The sequence below is a fragment of the Pocillopora verrucosa genome, chromosome 1, assembly GCF_036669915.1.
Source record: "Pocillopora verrucosa isolate sample1 chromosome 1, ASM3666991v2, whole genome shotgun sequence".
NCBI classification, from domain to species: domain Eukaryota; kingdom Metazoa; phylum Cnidaria; class Anthozoa; order Scleractinia; family Pocilloporidae; genus Pocillopora; species Pocillopora verrucosa.
Genome location: NC_089312.1, coordinates 25,775,697 through 25,800,677, shown reverse-complemented (window position 1 = coordinate 25,800,677; position 24,981 = coordinate 25,775,697). Strand labels below are relative to the sequence as shown.

The 24,981-nt window shown below is 37.8% G+C and overlaps 1 protein-coding gene across 1 annotated transcript; it reads right to left on the bottom strand.

Annotated features, from left to right (window-relative positions):
• LOC131796414 (putative leucine-rich repeat-containing protein DDB_G0290503) lies at positions 1-24,693 on the bottom strand. The gene is made up of 27 exons (XM_066162293.1): positions 24,536-24,693; positions 24,323-24,445; positions 23,341-23,385; positions 19,182-19,244; positions 19,020-19,040; positions 18,561-18,646; positions 18,129-18,230; positions 16,119-16,204; positions 15,523-15,595; positions 15,358-15,385; positions 15,137-15,211; positions 14,673-14,765; positions 9,946-10,035; positions 9,789-9,806; positions 9,339-9,362; positions 8,639-8,668; positions 7,703-7,912; positions 7,165-7,376; positions 6,576-6,825; positions 6,257-6,313; positions 5,672-5,803; positions 4,796-5,032; positions 4,227-4,431; positions 3,471-3,693; positions 2,722-3,120; positions 2,190-2,311; positions 1-1,615 (listed from the first exon to the last, which is right to left on the bottom strand). Exons 1-27 carry the CDS (start codon positions 24,674-24,676, stop codon positions 1,320-1,322), a joined length of 3,441 nt encoding a protein of 1,146 aa, XP_066018390.1. The 5' UTR covers positions 24,677-24,693; the 3' UTR covers positions 1-1,319.
• Positions 24,694-24,981: the final 288 nt, after the last annotated feature.

The following is a 24,981-nucleotide window of genomic DNA, read 5'->3' as shown; positions in this document are numbered from 1 at the left end:
GGGTTCAATATCTACACCTCGTGTAATTAATGTCATTGCCACAGTGTTAGCGATCTTGTTTTGGTATCTCATCCTTTAATCGTCTCTTAACATTCTTCCGTCGCAGGCCAAATTTGCTTGTTTAAATTTTAAACCTATGTATCATTTAATTCTTATCATTTATCAAGTTGCTGTTTGTAAGTACACTCTTAAATAACACCTTTCAGTTTTTCTGTGTAGTGGTTCGATTTACAACCAAGGTAACACTAAGTGAGTTCAAAAAAGGGCTTCAACCGTGATTCTTCGAAGCACACTCAGACCTGCACAGTAATGGCTATACTTATCACTTATTACTCCTCAGATTTGATGGCGGGTGCTATTCTTGCACTGTGACCGTTAAAGTTATTTTGCCTAAACTGGTGTAAGTGGTAGCCATATATATCTTCAGTACATTGGATTACAATATTTTCCTATTTAATAGTCTTCTCTGTTATCTTTTACTGTTATATTTACAGTCTCCAGAAGATTTGATCCAGTAGAGTGATATAAGCTGCTGCCTGAACAGTTTCGTTCCTCTTTCTACACACAAGTGTCAAAAAGTATTCCATAGCAAAGATCTCTTTAATCTTAATAATTTTACACACTCACTCCCTTGAAACCTTTGTATATACAATTTCGACACTGAGCGCGTTTTCACCTCTTTAAGACCCTCCTAACACTATGATATTTGCCTTCGAAAGAGTCGAAAATTCGCTTCAGACGCCCTCATTAGAAATCGTTCTCAGCAACCTGCCGCTTTTCTCTAAAGTCTTTTCTTCCTCGCCATCTTTTTGAACTATTAATAGTTACAAAAAAAAGGCATTGTTGGCTCAAATAAGGAGTTTTTGCGACTACCAAGGCAACAGCTGTTTGTGAACCGTGCGTTGTAGTACCCTCAATCTGAGTTGAAGTCTGCGACTTTGTAAGTGTGCTGCCAGGTTAATGAGTTCTGTTTGTCCGCAATAGCAATTCTTGTCAGTTTTTAGGACAACTTCCAATAGGACATGTAACTCTTTGAAATCTCAAACCACGGTGAGAAGTAGATTTTAACACATACTTCAAAATGGTAGAGATTAATATTCCGTAAAATGGTGTCTTACATACCACTCTTATTTAGCGGTGGGCAAATATGGCCCAATTCTTATTCCTTTCCGCTTTCCAAGGCGAAAAATAAAATCGCAAGAAATCTTATAATATTTAGATAACTAAACTCTTACGATAAAGTAAATTTCTTCTGAGAGTCATGCTACATCTCTTTCTTACTATTTAAATATTCAGAAACAATCGAGGTTCAAACGTCGCTATCTAACAGGTAAAATCTCAGGGGAGATAAGTCCTATATGATTGTCTTGTCCATTATGGGCTCCACCTGTACTGGGCCTGGTGCCTTCAAACTTGGTCCCTGCCACAGGAGTCCCAGCATCTGAATGGGTTACAGCCTCACTCTCAAGTGACTTGCCTGACCGAGACTCCTGGCGTAACTTGGGCATGTGTATGGGAGGGAGAGGAGAGTAATGTGTCAACTGAGGACCACTCTGAGGACGGCCCTGAGGCTTGCTATCTGGAGCACTATTGGGTGGAGAATAACTCTGCGATGCTGAAAGAATAAACAGAAAGTGTGTCATTACAGTTGATAGGTTAACCAATTGGACTTCAACAGTTCTCCAGCAATGAAATTCTACTTTTGGCAATTGCTCCTTTTCAAAGTATTTCCTTGTCATTACTCCAAGCGCCGCACTCAAGGTTATCGGTCAAATCACACTGGTAAGGCAAATAGCTGGTTGTGAGCTTTTTCCCAAAATGAAAATTCCCCCTCTGTGCACTTTGGCCTGAGTAATCTACACGAGCTTAACTTTTGACACCATACAAATATTTCACCCAGTAATTAAGCACTTTATGAAGTTTGGAGAGACTCAATAAGTTTTCCCAATTATTCTTTTCTCACGTCCTCAAATTGCAAATTTCCATACTTTTCCACGAATTCATAACTATTTGCGAACCCTGTGTACGTAAATTTATATATCTGGGAAGGACACTTCAGAGAGAAGACAGGATATACCACAAGAGTTCATATCCCTTTTATTCTTTCAGTCAACGGAAACACTACATATCCCATTAATAGAACACGGTCAGTTACTGACTGACTTCCGTCTATTAACTGATTGGCTCACCTAGGTTAGCTTGCTTGGCTTTTCGGATTTGTTTACCGCCTGATGGTCGCTCCACTGTAACATAACTTCTAACAGCGGAGCCTGTCATTTCACCAGAGTCATCGGGTGGGTAAATGTGCTTACTGTGGTGAAAAATTAAAAAAAAACGATACTCAATACGTCATATTAAGAGAACAATGTATTCTAAAATCGTTCCAAACGTATACCGCTCTTTTAAAGGCACTAAAATTCTATAAACGCGAGTAAACCAACACCATATGAACTGCAAATATTTAGAGCAAATCAAGTTAGGGTCTGGAACTGACAACGTAAATGGAATGTTCTTGCTTCTATTGATATGATCTCTTCAAGTCAGTGAAAGTTATCTAATTCTTCTACAAAGGGAAGAGGTTATTCTCATAATTTCCATAAGATGAAACCTGTCAAGAATCAAGCTGTTGGACAGTTGACCACTGGGGATAAAGATGTGTCAAATAATGAGTTCAATAAGACGCTTGTCCTAGAGTAGTTCCAGAGATCGTTTATAACATACCTCACATCTGTCTGTCCTATCATCATTCGATTAACATCAAGCTCTAGAATTCTAGGCGTGCTAATTTGCACAGCAGCTGAAGGAGAACCCAACACTTGGGACTTGGACGCCTGCCATGTTACACCAGCGGAAGAGCTTAACAGGCCCTCTTTGTCCATGGGCTGTGTGACTCTCATCCTAATTGTCCCATCTTCTAACTGAGCCACGGCAGGAATTGAGGAAGCAGCTCTGGCGAGGGAGCTTTGTGTCAGGTCACGGTAGAGCCCTGCCGATATTGGTGCCTTGGACCCATAATTTTGCCATGGAGTTGGTGCAGGGGTTGCTGGACCACTAGGCTTAGGTGGTACCGGGGAGGGTTTGTTTCTCTGGGCAATAACATGCCCACCATTCACTTCAGATCTGTTGAGAAAAGGTATTTGACTTTAATATACAGTCGAAAACGGAACAATTTGCCTGTCTTCCAGTATGTGGCTTCACGGCCATTTCCATAATAACAAAAGCTTGTGTTTTGGACTCGCTTAGAAAGTGAAAGTGTTTAAACTTCTGGTAAAGGCGTGTTGGCAGTGGAGCCCAAATGATGTCTGGAAAGCACCAGTTCAATCCCTCTTGAGGCCTGATTTCTTTTTTAGGGCACTTTCTCTGCAACTGTATTTTACCTTATAAAATCAATACGTCGCTAATCATCCACTTATTAAACAATTCATTGCAATTTTTTTCTGTAATTTAGTTGTCTATATTTATTCTCTCACCTTCCTTTTAGAGAATAAACAGGTTTTATAAGAAAGATCCCTGTCTCTTGCTCCAGGTTTTCAAAACAGGACGTTAACTGCTGTGCAAGTTGCTCACGCTCGAACGCATACTTGTCCATTTGGTTGCCCCATCGCTGAGCGCGTGTGTTTTGTAAAGCTTCCATTTTATCCAGGGTTGAAAACACGCTTTCGTCAAGACTACCACTTCGTTGTAAACTTTGCTCTAAAAAAACGACATTCGAGGTCAGTTAAGGTATCGGTTTACCACAGCTACTCACTTAAATGTCTAGACGAAAAACATGGGCCAAAATTATAGGCTTACGACATTCTGCAATTATTGAAAACCTTTGTTATCAGCAGAACCGATTTTTTTCGAATTTTGTTGTTGAGAAGGGGTTCACCAAACGAATGCCGATGTAGGAAGTAGAGAGTTAAAACGGGAAGTAAAGCCAGAATTATCCCAGCGCACAGGTGAAGTATAGAAATATAAAGTTAAGAAGTAACAAGGCGTCCAGTTAACACTGCTCTTGGCGATTCAAAACTAATCGAGATTCACTTTCCCTTTCTGGGGTTCTACGTAATGTGCTACGATACCCTGAATCGTCTAGTGCGTCATCTGGATTGAAATCCGGTCGCGCTTTCCTGACCTTTCTCGACACCATTCTTCCGGTGCCACAGATATAGAGAGGTTCTGTCCGCCATGTCGTCTGTTTTGAAAAAGAGTCTATTAACCTAGGGAAAATACTGCAAACCTACCAATGTTTTTCATAGCTCGGTGGTGACTATATCGCCTGACAATATGCGCTAATCTCTTGGCCGGTAAACTAACATAATTATCCATGTGTTCCATGATCACAGAGAAACTGCTGTCGGACAGTCGCCTCTCGTTGACAGCACGCTTGAGGATCTTCCCGTTTCTTTCTGCATCGAGTCGTGTGAACATAATGGAAGAACTTGCGCGCTGCAACAACAAAGACAATCGAAAGATTAATTGATATAACGACCTATCCCTGGTTACTTTGGAGTTTGAGTACACAATCAAGAGTAGCTCTTGTCGGCTAGAGGCATGGCATATACAGGTAATAGCCATGACTACAACATTCCCTAGTGATAGTAAATGTGTGATCGGTCAAAACATAAAGCAAGAAAGATTTAAGCAACATTTATCAAAACAATGTTAACCCTTTTAATCATAAAGGCGATAAACGTGTCACTTCAAAGGAGACTCAGACTTTTTCTTTTCTTGAGAGGCTCCCACTTTCTTAACTTCTTTACGTTCTAACTAACTTTCCAAGATGATGTTAAATTACTAGGACGTGACGCACCCCCGATGAAGCGGACCGTATGCTCCTCAGTTCTGCCAGCTGATTCCTCAGCTGCGTGATCGTGTCCTGCATGTCTGTCATGACTGCTACATTCTGACTGGTTTGTTCCTGGTGAAACTTGGTTTCTTCATCCAGATGTCGTTGAAGACGCTCGTAACCTTCGGCCAAATCGTTGTACTCCTTCAGCAGCTTGACGTAGTTGGATTCCATGCTTGATGTATCTCCTAAATCGTCCTTCTGCTTAAGATGAGGCGAGAAGAGAAAGGAGGAAGTAATGTTTGAGTTGACTACGTCGATGACCTCAATTCAAAGTTCCAGCTTATTTCTGTTCTATTACAAGTAAGATTCTTAGCAAAACACAACCTGTCGTTTCAACAACAAACCCGAGCCACTCACTCTATACACGGAGTGTACGGTGGAACGTTTGGAGTAACAGAGGATCCCTAAAAACAGTTTAGCTTTCAAATTTTTGAGCGATATTTTACTTGTTATCAAGTGGTTTGGTGGAATAATAGCCACAAAAATATATCTTAAACAGTGCTACGTAAGAAGCGACACGAGATTAAGCTAATTCTGTGTTCTGATTGGCTCTTCGAGTGGGCAATGTGGACCCATCTTGCCAACTCAGTTATATCTTTCCACTCTCATCACGCATGAGGCGATTGCATCGCAGAGGCCGTAATTTTAAGAATGGCCGCCGCGCAAATTATTGGTGTATTTTTGGAGGAAAATTTGAAATAAAACGAATAATAATCCATTCATTGTGGTAGTGACCACTATACTGATACAATTGTTACCCTGAGGTTTCAAGAATACTTTTGAGAGGTTCCTTTTCGCTGCTCCTACGAAGAATAGTTGTTAAAGAAAAATGCACACCTTAAAACTCTTCGGTCTCCATTCTTGCCGCGTTTTCGGTTCCGGGGGATTCAGTCCTACACTCTTCGTGTCCACAGGTTTGGATCGTGCGAGATGTTGACTGGACAAAACACTGCCCACCTGATTTAGAATCTAAAACAACAACAATGTAATAAAAAGCAAATCAAACATTTGCATGATAGATATTGATGTGCCTCTACTTCACAAAGTTACTTCTCAGAGTCTGATATTGAGGGGATGCTTAAAATCAAAATCCCGGAGAACTGTGACTAAAATTCTCCCGATTTTTCTTTTTTTTCTTGTAATTTCATCAATGTTTTGGTTTGATTATTTTCTTTCTTATTCTTTATTGTACCAAATTTTTTAAGCTGTCTAAATATATAATATTTCTCAACCAACCCAACTGTGTAATACCTTAAAACTAGCTTATGAGTGTTTCTCATAATAGACAACTAAAAGCTAACTGTATCTACAAAATAAACCAATATGTATGGATGTTCTCATGGGAAATTTGAATGTATTGGTGGACGGCAGTCGTGGTTAACAGCACATGGAAGATATAATGCTTATGAACGGTGCACTGACCTGGTCAATACTGCTACGTATCTCCGGCAGACTCTCTATTATCTCCATGGTGTCTTCCTGTGTGCAAATGTAGACAAGATAAGGCTTGTTTCAAACACTTCATTGATACATTAAAGGTTCAAATAATTTTTACTGAAATGCTAGACAAGAGCCAAAAAAAAACAAAGAAAACAAAAACATATGCAAAAGCATGCTCATAGCAACTGATAAAACAAAAATAATAATCTATCAAGGGAAAATTTCACAACCAAGAGACCAGAAAGTTGTTACAGCAAGTAATTGTTTTCAGATATTATTTCTCAATAGCTTTCCAGTTCACCTGGTTGAGAACCACAGGCTGTACACGTTTCAACAGATCATATTCTTCACTAAGCCCTTCGCGGTCCAACCACTGCGTTATGTTACGACTAAACAGCAGGACTGCCTCGTATGTCCGCAATGTCTCTTGAGCCACTGGGTGATCGCCGAGAGCAGAGTTTATGAGTCGCCTACGAGCCCTAGCACTCATAGCAGGTCTTGTCTGCTGAGGGGGAGACAGCATTGTTGGTTTCGATTTCTCGAGGATGTTGCTGCAGAAGAAAGAACTAGATAGGTAAAGGCTTTGAAGTCAAGCCATTTGGCCCATTCTTTAAAAGCTTGTACAGGTACTAGTTTGGCGCTTCTACCAACTGAGCTACAAAGCTTCACCATTTCCTTCAATTGCATCCCCAGGTCAAATGAAATTTATTTCATTGAGATTGTGACAGACTCCTCTGCGAGAAAGACAAACCCTCCAAATCTGGTCTCGCTCCCAACGTGTGGCTTCGTAGCTCAGCTTCGAAAGTGTACACGAGATGAAAGTTTATTTGTTTCACTCTTGGTAAACGGTTTCTAAAAGCACACGAGACAACACGAAATACAACTACCACTAGCAACTAACCTCATCTACGGAAAACTTCACGGTAGGTGAACTCGGTCTGGAGTCATACTTGAGGCTTGAGGCCGCTCCATCAAACCCACTGTCACGTGGACTCAGACCTCTTTCAGCACTTTGATCCTGTGTTACACCTTCCATCAAATGAGTAGAGGACTGACGCGACGACTGACTCCCAACGGATTGATGCCTCTTTGAATCGCTGATCTGCGATGGAAACAAATCAGAGTAGAACTCGGGTCAGTAGGAGAAGAATCCGGCGGGAAGAAGGGAAGGGCAGACAACTCTGTAACACTGACAAGCATGCTAGCCTGAAAATTTCCAAACACTCATCAGTCCTCGATGGTGTCTTGTAACATAGACTCAAAATTATATCAGGATTCAACCTCAGAGTAAGAATTCTGTCACAATTAAGTAACCTGGAGTTGGAAATTTCTGAGTCAACGAAGTCCCAGAAAAACAAGCCAGAAAAACCATGCTCACCCGCTAATAGACATCAGCATAGAAATGAGACTAGTTGTATTCAAAAGTACCTGTTCTTGGTCTGTCCCCAGGGACATGGAGGTCATAGTCTGTTCCTCACGCATGTTTGCCAGGGATTTACTAGTCATGGTTTCTTGCTCTTGTTTGTCAAATATCGAGTTGCTTGTCATGGTTTCCTCTTCACGTCGGTCGTAAAGTGACAAGCCCGTCATTGTCTGTTCTTCATGTTTATCGTGTAAACCTTTCTCCTTTAGTTGCCTCTGTGAAGACAAAATTCTATGTTGGGAAGGCCACGGTACAAGAAAGTTGGAAATCAGGTGAAAGAAATAATACTATTAAATAAGTTCTTGTTCTTCCCCTTCCCTTCCTCCAGAGCGCCCAAGATGCCACTAACAAGAAACCAAATCGAGCCATGCCCAAGGAATATTGTACCAAAGTTCCATGTTAACTTTGAACATAAATCTCAAATATAAACCTGGTTGTGAAGCGGCAACGGCCTTTCAAAGGTCATATCCACCTCTAAGCGGTCCCGGTGAAAATTTTCCGGCAGATTTTTACCGCTGTTGAGAACTTACCAATGGTAATTTAGTTATATTTTGGTAAAGCCAGGTCTGTGTGAGATACAAAGTTCAAACACATGGCCAGCATCATCTTCACGGTGCAACACAACACAACCCCCCTTGTACTCTGTACTTAGCGAAACAAAAATTTCTTTACAGGTTCTCCACCACGACTCAACCTTTATAACCTAACTTCAGTGTGTATATTCTCCATACTGTGTTCTTTTCCATTTCCACTGGTACCAAAATGGAGAATTTGTTTCACAATCAAGAGCCTTTGTAGTTGATGATCATTTCCATCATTTTCATGACTGGAATGTTTCATTTAGTGGTGATTTTGGAGAGCGAAAATAAATGCTAGCCACTCTCAGGGGTTGTGGTTAACAACCCTATCAAGCAGTCACCAAATTAAGTTCGTTGCCTTACCATTTCCTCCTGTTCGGAGAGGAACTCTTCCTAAAAAACAAAAGATTACAAGTGTTAGCATTCAAAATACCTCGCAAACAACTTATTGATTTCAAAAGTGTGTCTTGTCATCCGTTACATTGGACGTTTACTTTATTTTCCCAATCGATGTTCATACGTTTTTGTTGTACAACCCAATTTATAAATTTTAGTTATTGAACCAGCCGTGAGGTCAAGATGGCCGAATAATGTTCGAGTTCTTTTTTCGCATTTTTTGCGGACCGAGACGAAGTCGAGATATATAAAAATGTAAAAAAAGGAACGTGGCTAATGTCCACCCATCTTGAGCAAACGAGATTGGTCAATAAAGGATTTATTACGGTGCAAAAATATTTCGCCTTATTAAGAATCGAGAATGGCTTGATTACTTCGATAGCCGGGAAAGAGAGACAACTGCGTTTGTAGCACCATAATACAACGAAGTCGTTTATGTTTTCTTTGTTTCTGCCGCTTTTTGTGTCCTCAATCGCAAGAATTACGAAGTTGGTCCTACTTCAATTTTTTTTTTCGTATCAAAGCGGGCAATCCCGAGCGGGCAAGATGGGCCCATCTTGCCCACTCAGGTAGGCAATCAAAACATAAGATTCGGTTCATGTTGCCCACAGGCGCTGCCAGCGTTGTAATAAAATCGTTAACCATAAAAAAATACAAAATAACTAACCAGTTGCAGAACTGCCAGTTCAGCCTAAAAAAGTAAAAAAGATGATACGTTACAATTAAAGAATACTGCCTGGTAGAGGAGAACAACTTAAAAAATACAGAAAAGCCACAAAGGGACTCGGCATGGATGGGTAAAATGGGAAGACTGAAATAGCCTGCCTTCAGATAAACCAGAATAGCGCCGACTTTTTATTTTTTCAAGTTTACCTTGATTTGCGTAATGTAAATTACACTCTTAAAAAATGCAAATCATTCTCGTATGCTGGAGTTTCGCCTCTAGACAAGAATTGTGCCCTGTCAGTTTGGCAATTAGAGGTTAAAGTAAAAAAAGTTCAACATTCTGAAATACTGGGACACCCTTTTTTTTACAAAATATTATCACAAGCACCGTTGTCAGCGCGATATCATAACTAATTACAAAGTATTTAACTGACTGTATGCTGTTAGTTACCTCTTTTTCTGCTTGTTCCTGTAATGAAAAAGGAGAACAAAGAGAAGCAACGTAAATTTGGCGTTTTCCAACTCAAATCGCCTCAAAAAAATGGTCGAGCCTCGACCTTTCATTCGGGAAGTTTTTAAAAAATAAGAGTGTAGAGAAGTGACCTTACCTTCAGTAACTCAGCAATCTTTAATCCTACTGAGCAACACTTCTTTTTCCTGATGGTTGGATTCAACAAACATTGTAAAGGACTGGTCTTCTACTTCCACAAATCATAAGTTACTCTTCAGTTTCTTGATGAGCTGATCACATCACAAGCTAAGCAAATGTATTCTTTGAGAAACTAATATTCTCCAACAATAAAGGAAATACTTTCCAAATACAAACCTTGAAATTTCTTATGTCAGGTCGGATATATATTCAAAATGAAAAGGATGAACGTTTGAGAAAGATAGAGAAGTACCACTTTCAAGCTCATTGAAAATCATTGCCTCACCTTCATAAAATTGTTCTTCTGAACTTTCCATCAATTTTGCTTATGTTTCAAAGATGGTTTTCATCATAACTACAAAAACAAGAACAATTTATTACAACCGTCAAGGGTGTACATGGTCCTACAAACTGGTAATCCGTGAACGTTACCCTGAGAATGACCAGCAGCTAGCAATTTAATTTTCTCCTGCTACAGTGTCCCATAGGAAAAGAAATGATCACCACACTAAAGAAGCTCTTAGCTTTTAAACCAATTTCTCCTCGTCATTACCGAAGGAAATACACGGGAAAAAGTTTAGGAGAATATGCATTACTGAACTTAAGGTTTAAAGGGTTACGTGTGCTACCTTGTTTCTTCAATTCAGCAAGCTCTAGTTCCAACTTTTCCTGCCTTTTTCCTGTGCCTAAAAAAGCAAACAGTCTCTCACGAATCAAGTTAGCAATGCATGATCAGACCTGTAGATCAAAGTATGCGAAAAGAGCGTTTAAACAAGTAGCTCCACAAAACGTGCTGTGTGTTCATTTTATATCATACCTTAGCCTTGTCATCTCCTAGTTTGCTTTATGAGAATATAACTTGAGATTGCGATTCCTTACAATGAAAAAAACCGGGCCACGTCAGGGTGGAATCTGAAGGCAAAGCAAGTTAGATTTCAGACAACGGTGGTAACCCCTCGCATATAAAGAAAGCCTTTTGCAGATCTTTCTAGTTCTTCTTTTTTCTCCCCAGCTGCAATGTAGAAAGGACCTTTTCTATTGCAACTTTTCTAATTGTTCTTTACCTACTCCCTTCCCATCCCTGAATGTCAACTAATGAAAAGGACTTGGAAATCTTCTCGCCAAAAAAATCGATGACTACTTTTTAATTAGATAATGCATTTTTAAATTTCAAACGCAGGTTCCATGGTTTAAATCACACAAACCCAGGGGTTTCAAAGGGTTGGATTTAGTATAAGGACAGGTGCAGTATCATTACAGTGACAACCATTCTTTTTACAACAACAAACAAGTCTATCGATCTAAAAATCTAAACCACAGTAGTACCAATTCATTGTCCGTGTTTTTCGTGTTCCTCCTCACCTCTGAACAACTTGCAACATGGTTGGCCTCCTTCCTGTTTGCTGTTGCAGCAGCTTCGTTTATCACTTAAATCGTCTCTGTCTCACTTTGAATACCAATGTCGACCATCTCGAACTTTCACAAATGCCTACTGGACAATGCGCGAAAAAAAATTAAATCAAGAAACCGTGCTTTAGTAAGAGATGGCAACAGGGAAAGGGGCATAATGCCTAACAAATCATGCCCCTCTGAGTTTAAAGATATTTAATCCATGAGGGTAACCAAGTAGAGTAGAACTCTAGTTAAAGAATCAACTGCAAGATAAAAGAACAGGCTAGGGAAAAAGATCATGTGTACTAAACAAGGCTGCAAACAATTAGTATCGACTTGACAACAAACATGGGTTTCAATATTTTTTTTTCCATGGCGATGGTGTATAGTCGTTGCTGTGTCCGGAAAACATATAACCGTAAGAACGAAAGCCAAACCTACGAGAGCCTGCTGGCAGGTCACACAGATAGGGGTCAGCGTTGGCAGTGGCCGCTTTTACTAAAACTTTCTGGGGCTGTCACTGCCTAGAAAACTTTTTTTCCAGGGATCGTTTTCACAACAAAGTGGGGGAAATGTTAGGGTTCCATCGTGGGAAAATTCAACATACGGCAAATGTTCTGTAGTGCTTCTGCCAGGCCTATATTTTAATGATGGATGAGACTTAATTTGATTACCTTGACTATTTGTTGTCTCTGCTGTAGCATTTTTTTCGTTTTATCACTTCAGAATTTTCACCTGCTTTTTCGTGTTTTCCTCAAAGCGTTCAACAGCAGCTGGTGTTTTATCAGGGGATTTTGAGTTCAACGTTTTTTATCTGGTGTTCCTTGCAGAATTCTTCTCTTTATCACTGCTCTTTTTGCTGTCCGTTTTTGATTCTTTGGCGAGAAAGAGAAGACTTTCGTGAAGGGCCTTCACCAGCCTTCTCTTGAGTAATCTCCACAGACGGTGATGTTTGGGTTGGTGTTTTTTGACCATTGTTTATTGGTGTTAAAGAACTGTCCCTTTTGTCTGAAGCGGATCCTCCATCACTCTGAATAAATAAAGGTTAAAAACCTTTTTACTTCAACACATTCTTGACGGCAGTACACAACAATTGTAAATTTAGAACTGGCTTAGAATTTATACCGCAAGCTGAACTCAGATATTCTTTTTGTCCCATGCAGAGAAAAGTAGCAATATCTTGCAAATTTTCTTGAAATTACATCAGATAAAATAATTAATCATTCACCAAAAACTGATCCAATATTGGGCAATGTGCATACATCATGCAGGGCATGTTCTCCTATAACAACTCCACAAGTCGCTACACATTAAACTGCATTGTGACCAGAAGGCAATTGGTGCACAAAATAGTAATGGTTTTGATACTTTACTTTTTTCAACTCAGATACAAACTGTACAACATGCATTAAGTATTACCACAAGGGACTCCAAGCTCTCCTTTAATCAGTTTGCCAAAGCACCAATATACCAGCAAAAGTATATGCAAGCAATTGCAGGTATGTAAAAACCAAGCTACCTAGCATATATAAATAATATAGTATGATCAGCCTGCCACATGACCAAAATAACATCTAATAATGTTTTTAATTACAATTGTATCATGCCATAGATGGCCAAGTCCTCACCAACCTCTGTTTCCCCCTGTTTCAAGAATCTAACGGCCTGTGCTGAAGACTTCCTTGATAGTTTTCGAGGAGATTCTACCCAGCACTCTCTGGTGAAAACGAACTACTTCGTTTGCGTTCCAGAGTCAGCTGCTATTGAGTTGCGCTTGCTGGAATCTGACAACTCTAGTTTTATAAGCTCCTCACTATTTTCTTCTTGCCTGCCAAGATCTAGTTTTACAGCCTCTTTTACTGTTTGATCACTATTTTATCATCAAGATGAATAAAAAACTTATTTCAACAATAAGGGGAGTGTATATTGAAAAGCCCATAAAATCAAAGGAGTTTCCGTCTTTATTGGACTCCTGAAATGGCCTGTTACTGCAGGTTGTGTTTCATATCTATCAGCAGTAAAAGTTTCCTAGACAACCTTCTCCTTACTTGTCTGCGGTTGAGGTTGTGAGGTTGGAGGCTGGAGGCTGGAGACTGGAGGCTGATTGCACAGCACCTGTACTTTGTACATGCAGTTTGGGATGCAAATGGTCAAACCATGCCACTTTTGCAGTTGGTTGCAAAATTTATGGTACATTCCCAACGTATTTTAATGCTACTCCTCACCAGAAAGTCTTCATTAAACTTATCATTGAAAGAGCATGGAAAAACAAAGAAATGTGCATCAAATTGAGGATGATTTGTAGAAACAATAATCTACAATGTTGTAACTTACGACCTCAAGTGCCTTTTGCATCCTATCCAGCTCACCCTGTGATCCGCTTCCGAATTTGGCTCAGTTCGTCTCTGATGGCCACCCACTAATCCTTGACCTGTTCGTCATAAGAATGTTGCTTCAATTCTAAAGGCAGTACACATCAACATTTAGCAATGCTTGGTTTTGTTGACTGACTGAATTGACTGATTTATTGATTGCTTGATTTCTAAAACTTATCATCAACGGACACTCATTGCATCTTTTTTTTCCCTGGTGTATCATAGCATGATAGCCATGGAAAGTGGAATACTACTCATGTTTACCTTTTAAGTACACATTATGAAAAAAACTGTAAATATTAATTACAATTATTCTAATCAGAGTTCACCTGATCTCAGATCTGCTATCGACTGCTGCTGATCCCGAAATTTTTTCTTCATAGGTATCCTTCATTTTCTGCAACGTAAAAATTAGAAAACATGATTGTCACCCTAAGGTCAATAAAAGTGCACCCGACCGCAGACAATGGATTTTAGTTAACCTTAGAGCTATCTTGTGCCTGTGGTAGTCTTGCAAAAGGACAACATTTTACTGAAACCCCGCTCTTTTTCACATTAGTGCCCATGGCACAAATCAAGACGTTTTGTTAGTGAAGAACCTGTTTACCGATAAGGAAGCTGTCTTGGTACTAAATGATATAAATGCAAAAATCACAATGTACAGCTTGCAAGTTCAATTCAAAGGTCTCCCCCAAAGCCATGGTAACTAGCCATGACTCACAGTATGATGGCCTGTGGTTAGCTCATGTGAGCTAAAAGAGATGGGACGCATACAGAGAATTATTTAAAAGTACTCAGTCTTGAAAAAAAAGATGCATGTCTGTATGAAATCAGAATTTCTGTCAATGTAGATCTAAGTATCATAATTTTTTAACGAGAAATTGTTTGGAGGAAAAGCCTTTGGCATATGGGGCTTTACCTGGTTTTCCTCGTTCATTTTTTTGTTTCTCTCAAAATCTCTCTCTTGCTTATCCTCTAAATGAGCTAGATTTAGCTCAAGTTCTTGAATCGTCTAGCAAAAGTAATACACTTGAAAATCAAATTAACTAGAAATTGTGTACATAAATTTATCCTTCAAGAGAGGGACTAATAAACTCAAGTAATTAAAGAAAAATAACACAACAGCTACAATCTTTGTAATCTTAGGTTAAATATTGCAAAATTAAGGGTAGTATTGGTAACTAATAAGCTACATAAATCACCAAAAAGGGAGACAGGAAACATAAATTAGCAGCGAATTACATCACAGTAAGACTAGTTTCACAATATGCATTGATCTTAAGACTCTGAAGAACAGATGAAACCAAATCAAAGTTTTACTCTTATATTTACCCATGTGCCTCAGTGGTAATTTATAGATTATTTTATTTAAAATGTTATCACCTTGTTGGCTCTTTGAAGATCTGTATCTTTGACAGTAATCTCTACTTTCAATTCTTTGATTGTTTCATTAGCTTTCTGCAATATCATTAAAAATGAGCAAGATTTTGTTATTTGCAGATTTTCCTAAAGTGCTGGAAATAAATATGCTCAATTCTTAAAATTCTAAATTATTCTCCTCTCCCTTAAAACTTGATTGTAGGCAACAAAAGAACCAGGCTTACCTTTGCATTCTCCCCTTGAACCTTAAGCCTATAAAGAGAGGTAAAATGTAACTTACCCAACTGTCAATTTTACTTAGCATCTATACTTGATGTATAATAATTTGAAACAACAACAAATACTACCGTAACGGTAATCAAAGGTATGGGAGGGACTATAAATTATACCTTTCAATTTCCACTTGTTTCATCTCCATAGACTTGTACATTTGGGACATCTTGCCTTCACTTTCTTCAAGATCTACAACAAATTTATTCCATAAAAATTCTTAGTACAAAAAAAAAAACTAATTCACTACATGTCACAAACTGAACTCTACAAGACAACAGGCAAACCAGTCACAGCAATTGCCAGCATCACATACAACTAGCCCAGAAGTTGTTATCAGTAATTTGTCATTGTTTGTATAGTTGTGACATTGACTCTGGGTAATCACATGGGTCTTTAAAACTATTTAATTTATAGCTTCCTAGTCTTTGTATGGCCAGGGAACAGTACTGTATTTGTACATGTATCCACAGAGCGACTTCAGAAACAGATGATTCCAGGTGAATTATCAAAGACGGACAATTCTGTGATGAAATTGTGTACATCCCACTTATTAAAAAAACAACAAATATATCTAAAAGATGGTGTCACTGAATTAACGTTGAGGTGCTTTGGACATGACAAATAAGAATTATAATAATTTTCAATAAATAAGAATGGATCAGTGATGTCTGGATTAATTGTCACTGATGGTTGCTTCACATGCTCAACTTACCATTTTGTACTCTGATCAGTTTTTCAGTCAGTGACAAAATATCTTGCTGTGCCTGCTGAAGAGCTCGCTCAAGTTTCTTTTTTCCCCTGGGTAGTTAAAAACAAATCAAAACAAAACCAGTTTAATTTTAGCAGAGACTGTTTTAATCAACCTAAAATTAATTCATCTGTCATAATCAGAACATGATAAATAACATGCAACTCACTTCGTGAAGCACACAATCATTATACTCTCCGTCATAATTTAGATCTCACCCGTGAAGAATAAAGAAATCACAAAGCAAAAGTGTTGCTTTTATTAATTGAACTTTACTGACATTGATTCTTATCACTAGCTCTGAGGGAACAGAATGAATTAGAATATACATTTCACAGCAAAGGATTAACACTAACAAACACTAAACCATGACAAGACTTAGCTGGTTCATTTTTCAATTTTCAAAACTACAACTTAAGTAACAATATAGCAAAGATTACACTGCCTTTACACCCCAAATTGGTACTTTCTATCAACACGCAGTGCGCATCAGAGTGTATATTCATACCCAGCTTGATAAAACACTATACTTATTGTTAATTAGCAGATAAACAAAAATGTGAAGTGATAACTCAACTAGATCTCACTACTTAAAAATCCCCAATGTTAACACTAACACACTAACCATCATCGGATGGATCTATAATTCATCAAATTTCAAATAAATTGACTTTCCCTTCTTCCAAATGGAGTGTTCACTTTACAATGCAACCCAAAACCACAAAGACAGTTTGTATGTCTCATGTGTTGACCTATTGCTTCAGGGATTTTGTTTAACAGAAATCTGAAGACTCTTTTTGAAAATGCCTAGCAACTGTGTTTTCATTAGCATCAAAACAATAGCGGCTCATGTGTTCTCTTGAGATTCTCACAATGAAACCAATTAATGAGCATTGATCCAATGCATACCAAACAGTTGAATGACTCAAAACTAATTAATGTTTAAAGATTACCATGGCCTAATTTTAATAACAACAGTGAATGAATACTTTTCATGATCTAACTGAGTTGTCACAAAGAAAAGCTTTTCTTTTGAATGACACTTAATCTTGGTTTTCCTTTGGAGTAAGTGAAAGTAAACAAACATGATTTTTATTCTTAAGAAGTGTAACTAAAAACTTGGCATTTTTCATAACAGCCTCATATCTTTCTTTGGTCTGTGACTGGTTTTTTTTGGTTGACACAAAGGAGGGGTCATGATACAGAGAAGGTGATTTTAGTAAGTATCTGATGAATAATGTTTGTTAAATTACTAGTTTCAATGAAGGTAAATGAATTAGGCAAAGTAAGGTTAGTTTATACTGTATGTCAAAGTATGAAATTCAATTATAGTAAACTCTATAAGTAGCCAGAGCCAATTTATATGTAATTAAGGTCAAGTGTGTTGCTTGATCCTCATAAAAACAGCAGTCTCTAGTTTCACTGGTCAGTATAGTTTCCTATTTCTCACCTCTGCCCTCGATATCAAATAATAACTTAATTCTTAAAGAATTCTTCAGGAAACTAATGGCTCATATACATTTGCACAACATGAAAGCAATGAAAACTGCAAGATAAAATGCCAGATGCGATCTTCACCCATTGAGAAATAAACGAGCAAAGTAATTTTTTTTTTGGTTAAAATGTTTCTAGAAATAAAATCAAGTTCTACTTCAGCTTGCAGTGATAGCAGAAATCCTGTAATTTGTTCAAGCATGGTAAAAAAATTTAATAGGGCTAAAGCAAGCAACCTCTAAGGCCACTATAGTCCTACTGCATCAAAACAAGATTGTAAATTAAAGCTAGTCTTGACAAGAAGTATTGTACATGCAAAGTCTGTATTTATGTGTCTAATAATTATTCATATTTCTATTTATTTGTCTATTCATTAATTCATATATTTTATTTTGCATAATATTCATTTATTGGTAAGTGGACCTAACTTGCAACATAAAGTTAATCAGATTGGGTTTGAAACATGCTCTTAAAACTTACTTTTTGGTTTCTTTTGGATTTGCTATTTCTAAAGCTTTGATAACATCTTTTGAGACTGTAGCCAGTCTCTCAGTTGCTTTTTCTGCTTTGTCCAGGGCATCTCTGAAAAAATTGAAGGAAAAAGACTCCTTGTAATTCAAAACTGTATTAATTTATTAGATGATAACATCAAAATATTTTGATTGGCTTGATGTTTTCCAGCACCCATTTATACTCCTTCAGGGAGAAAGAGAGGCACTGTAAGAATATCTTTGTTTTGCCTGATGATGTCCTTGGCCATACATGGCCCTAAACCAATCCTTTGAACAAGAAATTACATACAGTTCATACTTGGTCTTCTTCATTAGTTATATACTGGGTTCCATCTGGTCTATTTATTAAAACTTATAGCTTTTGATGACAAATTTTCTTCATTTTATTGTGTGTGTTTACCTGACTTGTGCACCAACATCTTCAATGTCAAAGTCTGGAGGTTCTATGTCAAATTGATCTTCATTTCTACCATTCTGTGAGAAAAACTATAAAAAAACCAAAGAAAGTTTAGATAAATGCAATTACACTCACAGGTAAGAGAAAAAATTTCCATCACTTGACTTTTATGAGAGGGGAATTCCTGGTTTATAGCCTACTATATCAGTCATAAGACCCACACAATTTGCTCATGTGAGTTTGCTTGCAGCCAACAAAAGTTAACCCAGATCAGATTCATCATGTTGCATTAAAAGAGTATTTTACTGCACAGTACAGCATCAAAAATTTACCCCATCAAACAAAACAATCTTACGGACATCAAAAACTGCAACATGAAACTTCCAGTTGTTGACAATGCTTATGTTAAAACCAATATCTGGATTCCTCTAATAAACAAAATAGAGCAGTGTATACACTTACCTCTTGTAGCTGGGCCAAAAGCTGAAAAAGAAAATAGATCTTTCTATCATTTGGTCACTTGCCTAAAAAGTATTGCTGATACAAATATTCCGCAGTTCGTCAAGGAATCCTTACATTCAAATTTCACAAGTTAAACTTCAATACCAAAGAGTAAGGACTTACCCTGGCTCTGCGTCCACACAGATTTTCAAATCCAACAATAAAAACTGCAACTTGCTGTTGATACTAAGGTAGATATAAGGTATATATATATATTCTTTTTTTTTTTTTTCATTTTCATGAGTTACATTGCAAAACTATGAAAAAAATGAATGTATTTCTTTAAAGGGCAAGGTAGTCTTGGTAGTCTTCCATAATCTGATTAGTTCTAATACTTGGTTGGGATTTTTATCATACAGACCATTTCCAAAGGAATGCTCGTGAGCCATATCATTTTGTTTGCAAAAGCCAGCAAATTCAAAATATACAAGTCTGGTCCAAGTGCTGTATATATAATTAACAACCTACTGACCTTACACTATGAACTGTAGTTTTATGAAAATTCCATGAATTTCGTGTGAAAAACCCATGAAGATCATTTCATGGCCCATGAATACTGCAAAATGAAATTTCATGGGGTTATTTTTAGCCATGAATTTTCCATGAATTAGGGGAATTTTTTTCATGACCCATGAATTTCTTCAAAGTCAATTTTTATGACCCATTGATTTGCCATGAAAGTCACCAGAATTAATTTCATGACCCATGAATTTCTTTATATGCCTACTTTCATGACCCATGAATTTCTTCAAAGTCTACTTTCATGACCCATTAGTTTCCCCAGAAAGTCATCAGAATGAATTTCATGCCCATGAATTGCAATCAAACAGCATTTCATGGGCTAACAATTTATTTGTTTTGGGAGAACAAAATTAATGGGCCATGAATATTTCCTGAAATCTGTTGCCCATGAATTTCATTGATGAATCCATAGGCCATTAAAAGTGGTATTAATGAGTTCATCACAGTCACTGATTTGTCAACGAGCTGACTTTCATGATCTGTGGAACTGACTTGTTATAAATTTATCCACTGATGGAATTTTGGTGTACAGCGCGAAAACTGTCGAATAAAAATATCCCTAAACATCTTAAGTGGCCTTTGTTAACGTAAAATGTACAGGAAATCACAAAACAATGACTAAAAACAATGGATCTTCAATTTGCTCCTTTGTTGAGACAAATGGGGCTGGAGGCAATGACCCAGATGTTTGATCCTCACTTTGATTTTTTGGGGCCTTTTTGCCTTCGCCATGCCTGGACGACTTTGTTGAATTTTTTCTGCCTCACTGCTGGCTTTGATTGTTAGCCATGACTCTGGAAACCTGTTCAAGGCCTTCTCTTACATTCTTACGGCTGAGGAATCTTCTAGGGCTTTTCCAGTAAGGCACCTGCAGAGTACAGATGCTTAAGTTGTACAGCAATGGTACGCATTGCATCTACACGAAATGTGGAACAAAACAATGACAAATCAATCACTTTGTCACCTCAATTTGGAACTTTGAATAGTGTGCAAATGTAACCTGAAAAAAATTCTATTTTTACCTCGTTCATAGAGTCGCCGGTTAACAGAGTCAGGCCATCTTCTCAGTCGGGATGAAACGTTACCTTCATGTATTCATTGAGATCGCCTTCTACAACATCGTTGTTGATTTCGTGATCGCTTTCACAGGAATCACTGTCGATGTTAGCTCTGACTTTCTTGGATTCTGATGTCCTGTCGGTTGTTACTTGCTTCGAATTCCAAATACCGAACAGCTTTTTGTGCTGCTTTATTTTGTAAGATTACAGACGCAGCAACGAAACCTCTTCGGAGTCATTTCGTAACGTCGAACACGATAACCTGTGAGGTCACTATGTGACCGCTGACCTATGATGGCTGCGATGACCTAAGGTCACCACGTGAAAGTACACGTGATTTACGAAGAAGTGGCGGTTTTTTTCGTACCTCGAACGGAATGGTTCCATTCCAATTGCATTTCTCGTAGTGTTTGTGTAGCAGTCTCTTTTTTTCCAGATCAGCGCAATGGACCGTCTGAAAAGTTTTTTCAAAGAGGTTTCCTCAAGATGAAGTTATCGATATGCATTACAACGTTAAGGGGTAAGTTCAAGCTTGGTCATCTTATTACGCGTAAACATCGGAGCGCGCACGCTAACTATTGATTTAACTTGAAAATTTTATTCTGTGATCATCTGGCGAAACATCACAAGAGTTTGTATGGAAATACTTACGACCGTTCTTAGGAATAAAAATACAGTCAAATTCTGAATACGAAATACCTCACCTCACTTCCACAGTGCGTCGCTTAATATCTGACGGCTTCATGTTGAAAAGAACCTGTTTTGGCGAGTTATCCATTTCTAGGTTTACTACGTACATAAGAAAGGCTCTTAGATAACTGATGATGTGCTCCCTTTATTTTGCAAACAGTGAAGAGTGTTGGTCTACAAAACTGATGAAAGGAAATGCAAACTTGCTAAAGCAGCCTATCTTGGTTCAAATGATGATGAAGATGCAAATAGTAATGATAACCGAAAGAAGGATGGCACATTCAGGTGGCCAAAACAGAGAGACACTGACATAGTCAGCCATAGATATATCTTCACACATGCAAGAGTGCAGAAAGTTGGTAATTGTTTTGTTGTTAGTTACCTTGAGAGTATTGATCACAAGTGTAAAAGATATCAAGAAATTTACATGAATGCTGTTACATAAATAGATATTATAATAACTGTCCATAACATTTTACACATGATTTTAGACGAAGGAAATGATATTTGAAGTTTAGACAAATACATCAAACCAGTGAGTATATTTTCAATAATTTCGTCCAAATATTTTTCACATCAAATTTATTTATAATATACCTTCAAAATAGTTTAAATAAACAGAAATATAGGAGCAGAATCTGTCTCCACAAGGAAAATCAGTGATATCAAAATAGAGCTAAAAATCATTAACATCTTAATTTTATGCAGAAAATTTCATACCAACTTTTTTTATTTAAGAAAGTGTAAACTTAATTATCACAATTTTGGAATCCTAAAGTAATATTTATATACAGCTGGTGAAACAAAATAAACTATCAGAGAATCCAGACTTCTGGTCATGTCTTTCATGTGTGTGTGCTTGTACAACAGGACCAAGAAGTTTCACAGATAGGTTAGTTCTTCAGTGTATAATTTAAGTGATAGTGTATGTATTACAGTTGTGATGTGCTGCAAGCTATACACTGTAGTACAGTCTTTGGTACAAGAAAAGTGAAGAATTTTTAATTCCAAATTCATAGGGTTTCCAAAGAATTTTCATGGTGCTTGTATATTCCTAACAACCCCATGAAAACTAACTGGCAATTAACTTTCATGTGCCATGAAAAAACCATGTAGAGGCCATGAAAATTCAAGGAAAATTTTCATGGTCTATGAATTTTTTACATATTCACAGGATATTCATGGGTCATGATTTGTTGCAACCCATTAAAAACTAGTGAACTTTGACACCATGAAATTTTGGGCTTGAAATTCATGGGTTTCTCAGTACCTTTGAAAAGGCCATGAAATGCCATTTTCATGGGTATTTCATGGCTTCTAGGTCACTTTACTCAATATTTCATGGGTCGTGAATATGGAAATTTTCACAGGTTTTTCATGGGATTTTTCAGGTCTTTTTCATGGCACTGAGACCATGAAAATGTCATTGATTTAACCATGAAAATCCTGTGAAAAATCTGTGAATTTACAATGAATTATTTAACAAGATTTTCATGGGTTTTGAGTTCATAGTGTTAATTGCTCTAGCCATACTGGAGAATATTGACCCTTGTACAAAAATGACCTTGGGCCAATGTTTCCCAGTACGGTCCTCCCACTTGGTTTATAAGAAGTAGATAACTTTTCATTGTTTTCAAGGTCACAGAACTAGTCAGTTTATAAGCTGGAAAGTCAGTATCCCATCAGAGCTTGTCTCCATTTCAGTACCATGAATCAGAGAGTGGAAAGAGGAACTTACAAAATCAATGGTATTCCTCACTACAAACCAGATCCTAAATGCTGACTTTGTTATTTTCAGTGCAGACATGTATTAACCAATATGCTACAAGGCCTCCTAGAGGGGCAAGTAGAATTCTCATGACAAAAAACAGTTGTTTTCACTCACTAGCCCACAGGGTAAATTTCATAAGGAAGCACATTTCAATCCAATCCCTAAATTAACCAACCAGTCTGAAAAGGCCCCTCACTACACTCACAAGTGTTTAATCTCATTCATCAAAAATGAATCTTACCTTTCGTTTAGCTACTGGGTCTGATAAGATAATGAGCAGCTGAGTCTAGGAAAAACAGGTGATAATCAATGCATTTGTTAAAGTAGGAAGTTGCATCACAAAAGGACAGGCTTATTTCTCTGATTCCCTTCCCAGATCTGGCAGCCACAAGCCTTCTCCAGTAGAACAAAGCGGTCGCCTTAACATGCCATCAAAATTAAAATTTGCATTGCTGAAGAAGGTATTAGATTTTGGGATCAGAAATGGAAAGGAACTGTCTTGCAAGTGTTACATGGTTTGTGGAGCATTTAATTTATTGCATGCAGTGTTGCATTTCAGTATCTGTTATTATTTCAGTGACAGTTTTCAACTAGACAGAATTATCACAGTAAGGTCAGCTGTGATAATGATTCTTAATATGTATTGCACAAGTTTCTCAAGGCAGGAGTTTTTCATTTCCATTGAAATACCGAGCGGCCATGGTTTTTAAAATCGACAATACGATGAAATAATAATTTCAAGAAGACGGGAATTATTATTTACGCCAGAATGAACAAAATTGTTAAAAATATAGCAGCAAGTTAGTTGCCCTTCGAGTACTCTTGGGCCAACTCTGATAAATCATGCTCATGTGAGCAAAATTAATTTTCATGGATCCCACAGATTAGACTGTGGATATAAACTCAGATAAGAAAAAGACTTCAGTATACGCTTGAGAACAAGTCGCTTTTGTCTTAATCTCTCCTTTATACTGCTTCACGAATTGAAAAGTACGTGAACTCAAGTCACGAACAAAAATCAAGAGACAAAGAGAGGACAAGGCGAAAAAGGCAAAGCAATTACATGGACGCCTCTTGATTCCCTTGGGGTGAGATAGGAAGAAAACAAAATGACGGCGTCGTATTGAAGCCCAGCTTACTGCTCGAGTCACGTCTATAATCAAAGATTAAAAACCGGTTGTGCTTTGCAGTTTGACAATTATTCGTAAAAACATTTTGCCCACCATATCATCCACAAATTCCAAAGTCGCTTGTTCTCGGATGAAATCTTCGGCAATACGTTCGACTTCTTTCTCATCGAGTTGATGTCCGGACAATTTTTCGCTCAGCTCGTACGCGTCTATAGTCTATAGATGAAAATAAAGTCGTAAGAACAAAGATAGGAAAATCTATGAAGGTCTTAAATAGGACCTCAATATTGATGTAACAATACTTACCCTTGTAACCCGTTCGTGAATTCGAGTGAGTTCTTCTTGGGTTTCAACAACTTGCCTTATGGCTTTCTTTCTGGCGTTGTCCTGAATAATTGCCAAAGCCGGAGCATCTCCACGCTCCGAAAAATCCTCTACTTCTAACATTTTTTCTTTCCTGATCGACTAACCCATGATTAACACAATATTTTTGCCCCGCAACGACCAGACACGGCGTTAAAATACAGTGTTATGCAGATTAGCTTTAGGTTGCTATATAAACTGTTTATGAAATTTCAGCTATGCCACTAACACTGTCAGGGGAGGGGTAAGGTAGCTTTCGAAAATCCTTTGTTATGAACATGACAAAAAAATGGCGGGAAATGCGGGGGGACCAAGATCGTAATTAACGTTTTTCTGTTTGTTTGCACATTAGTTTTTTTGGTCTATTTATTAATTTGTTTGTTTGTTAG

What these genes read in the sequence shown, in the direction of transcription:
- LOC131796414 (XM_066162293.1), bottom strand. Translation starts at nt 24,676, where the DNA reads ATGTTAGAAGTAGAGGATTTTTCGGAGCGTGGAGATGCTCCGGCTTTG. An exon ending in TCTCCGAACAGGAGGAAATG is followed by an intron (nt 7,913 to 8,638) that starts GTAAGGCAACGA and finishes TTGTCTTCACAG; the next exon opens with AGGCAACTAAAGGAGAAAGG. An exon ending in GGAGACCGAAGAGTTTTAAG is followed by an intron (nt 5,033 to 5,671) that starts GTGTGCATTTTT and finishes CATCTTAAGCAG; the next exon opens with AAGGACGATTTAGGAGATAC.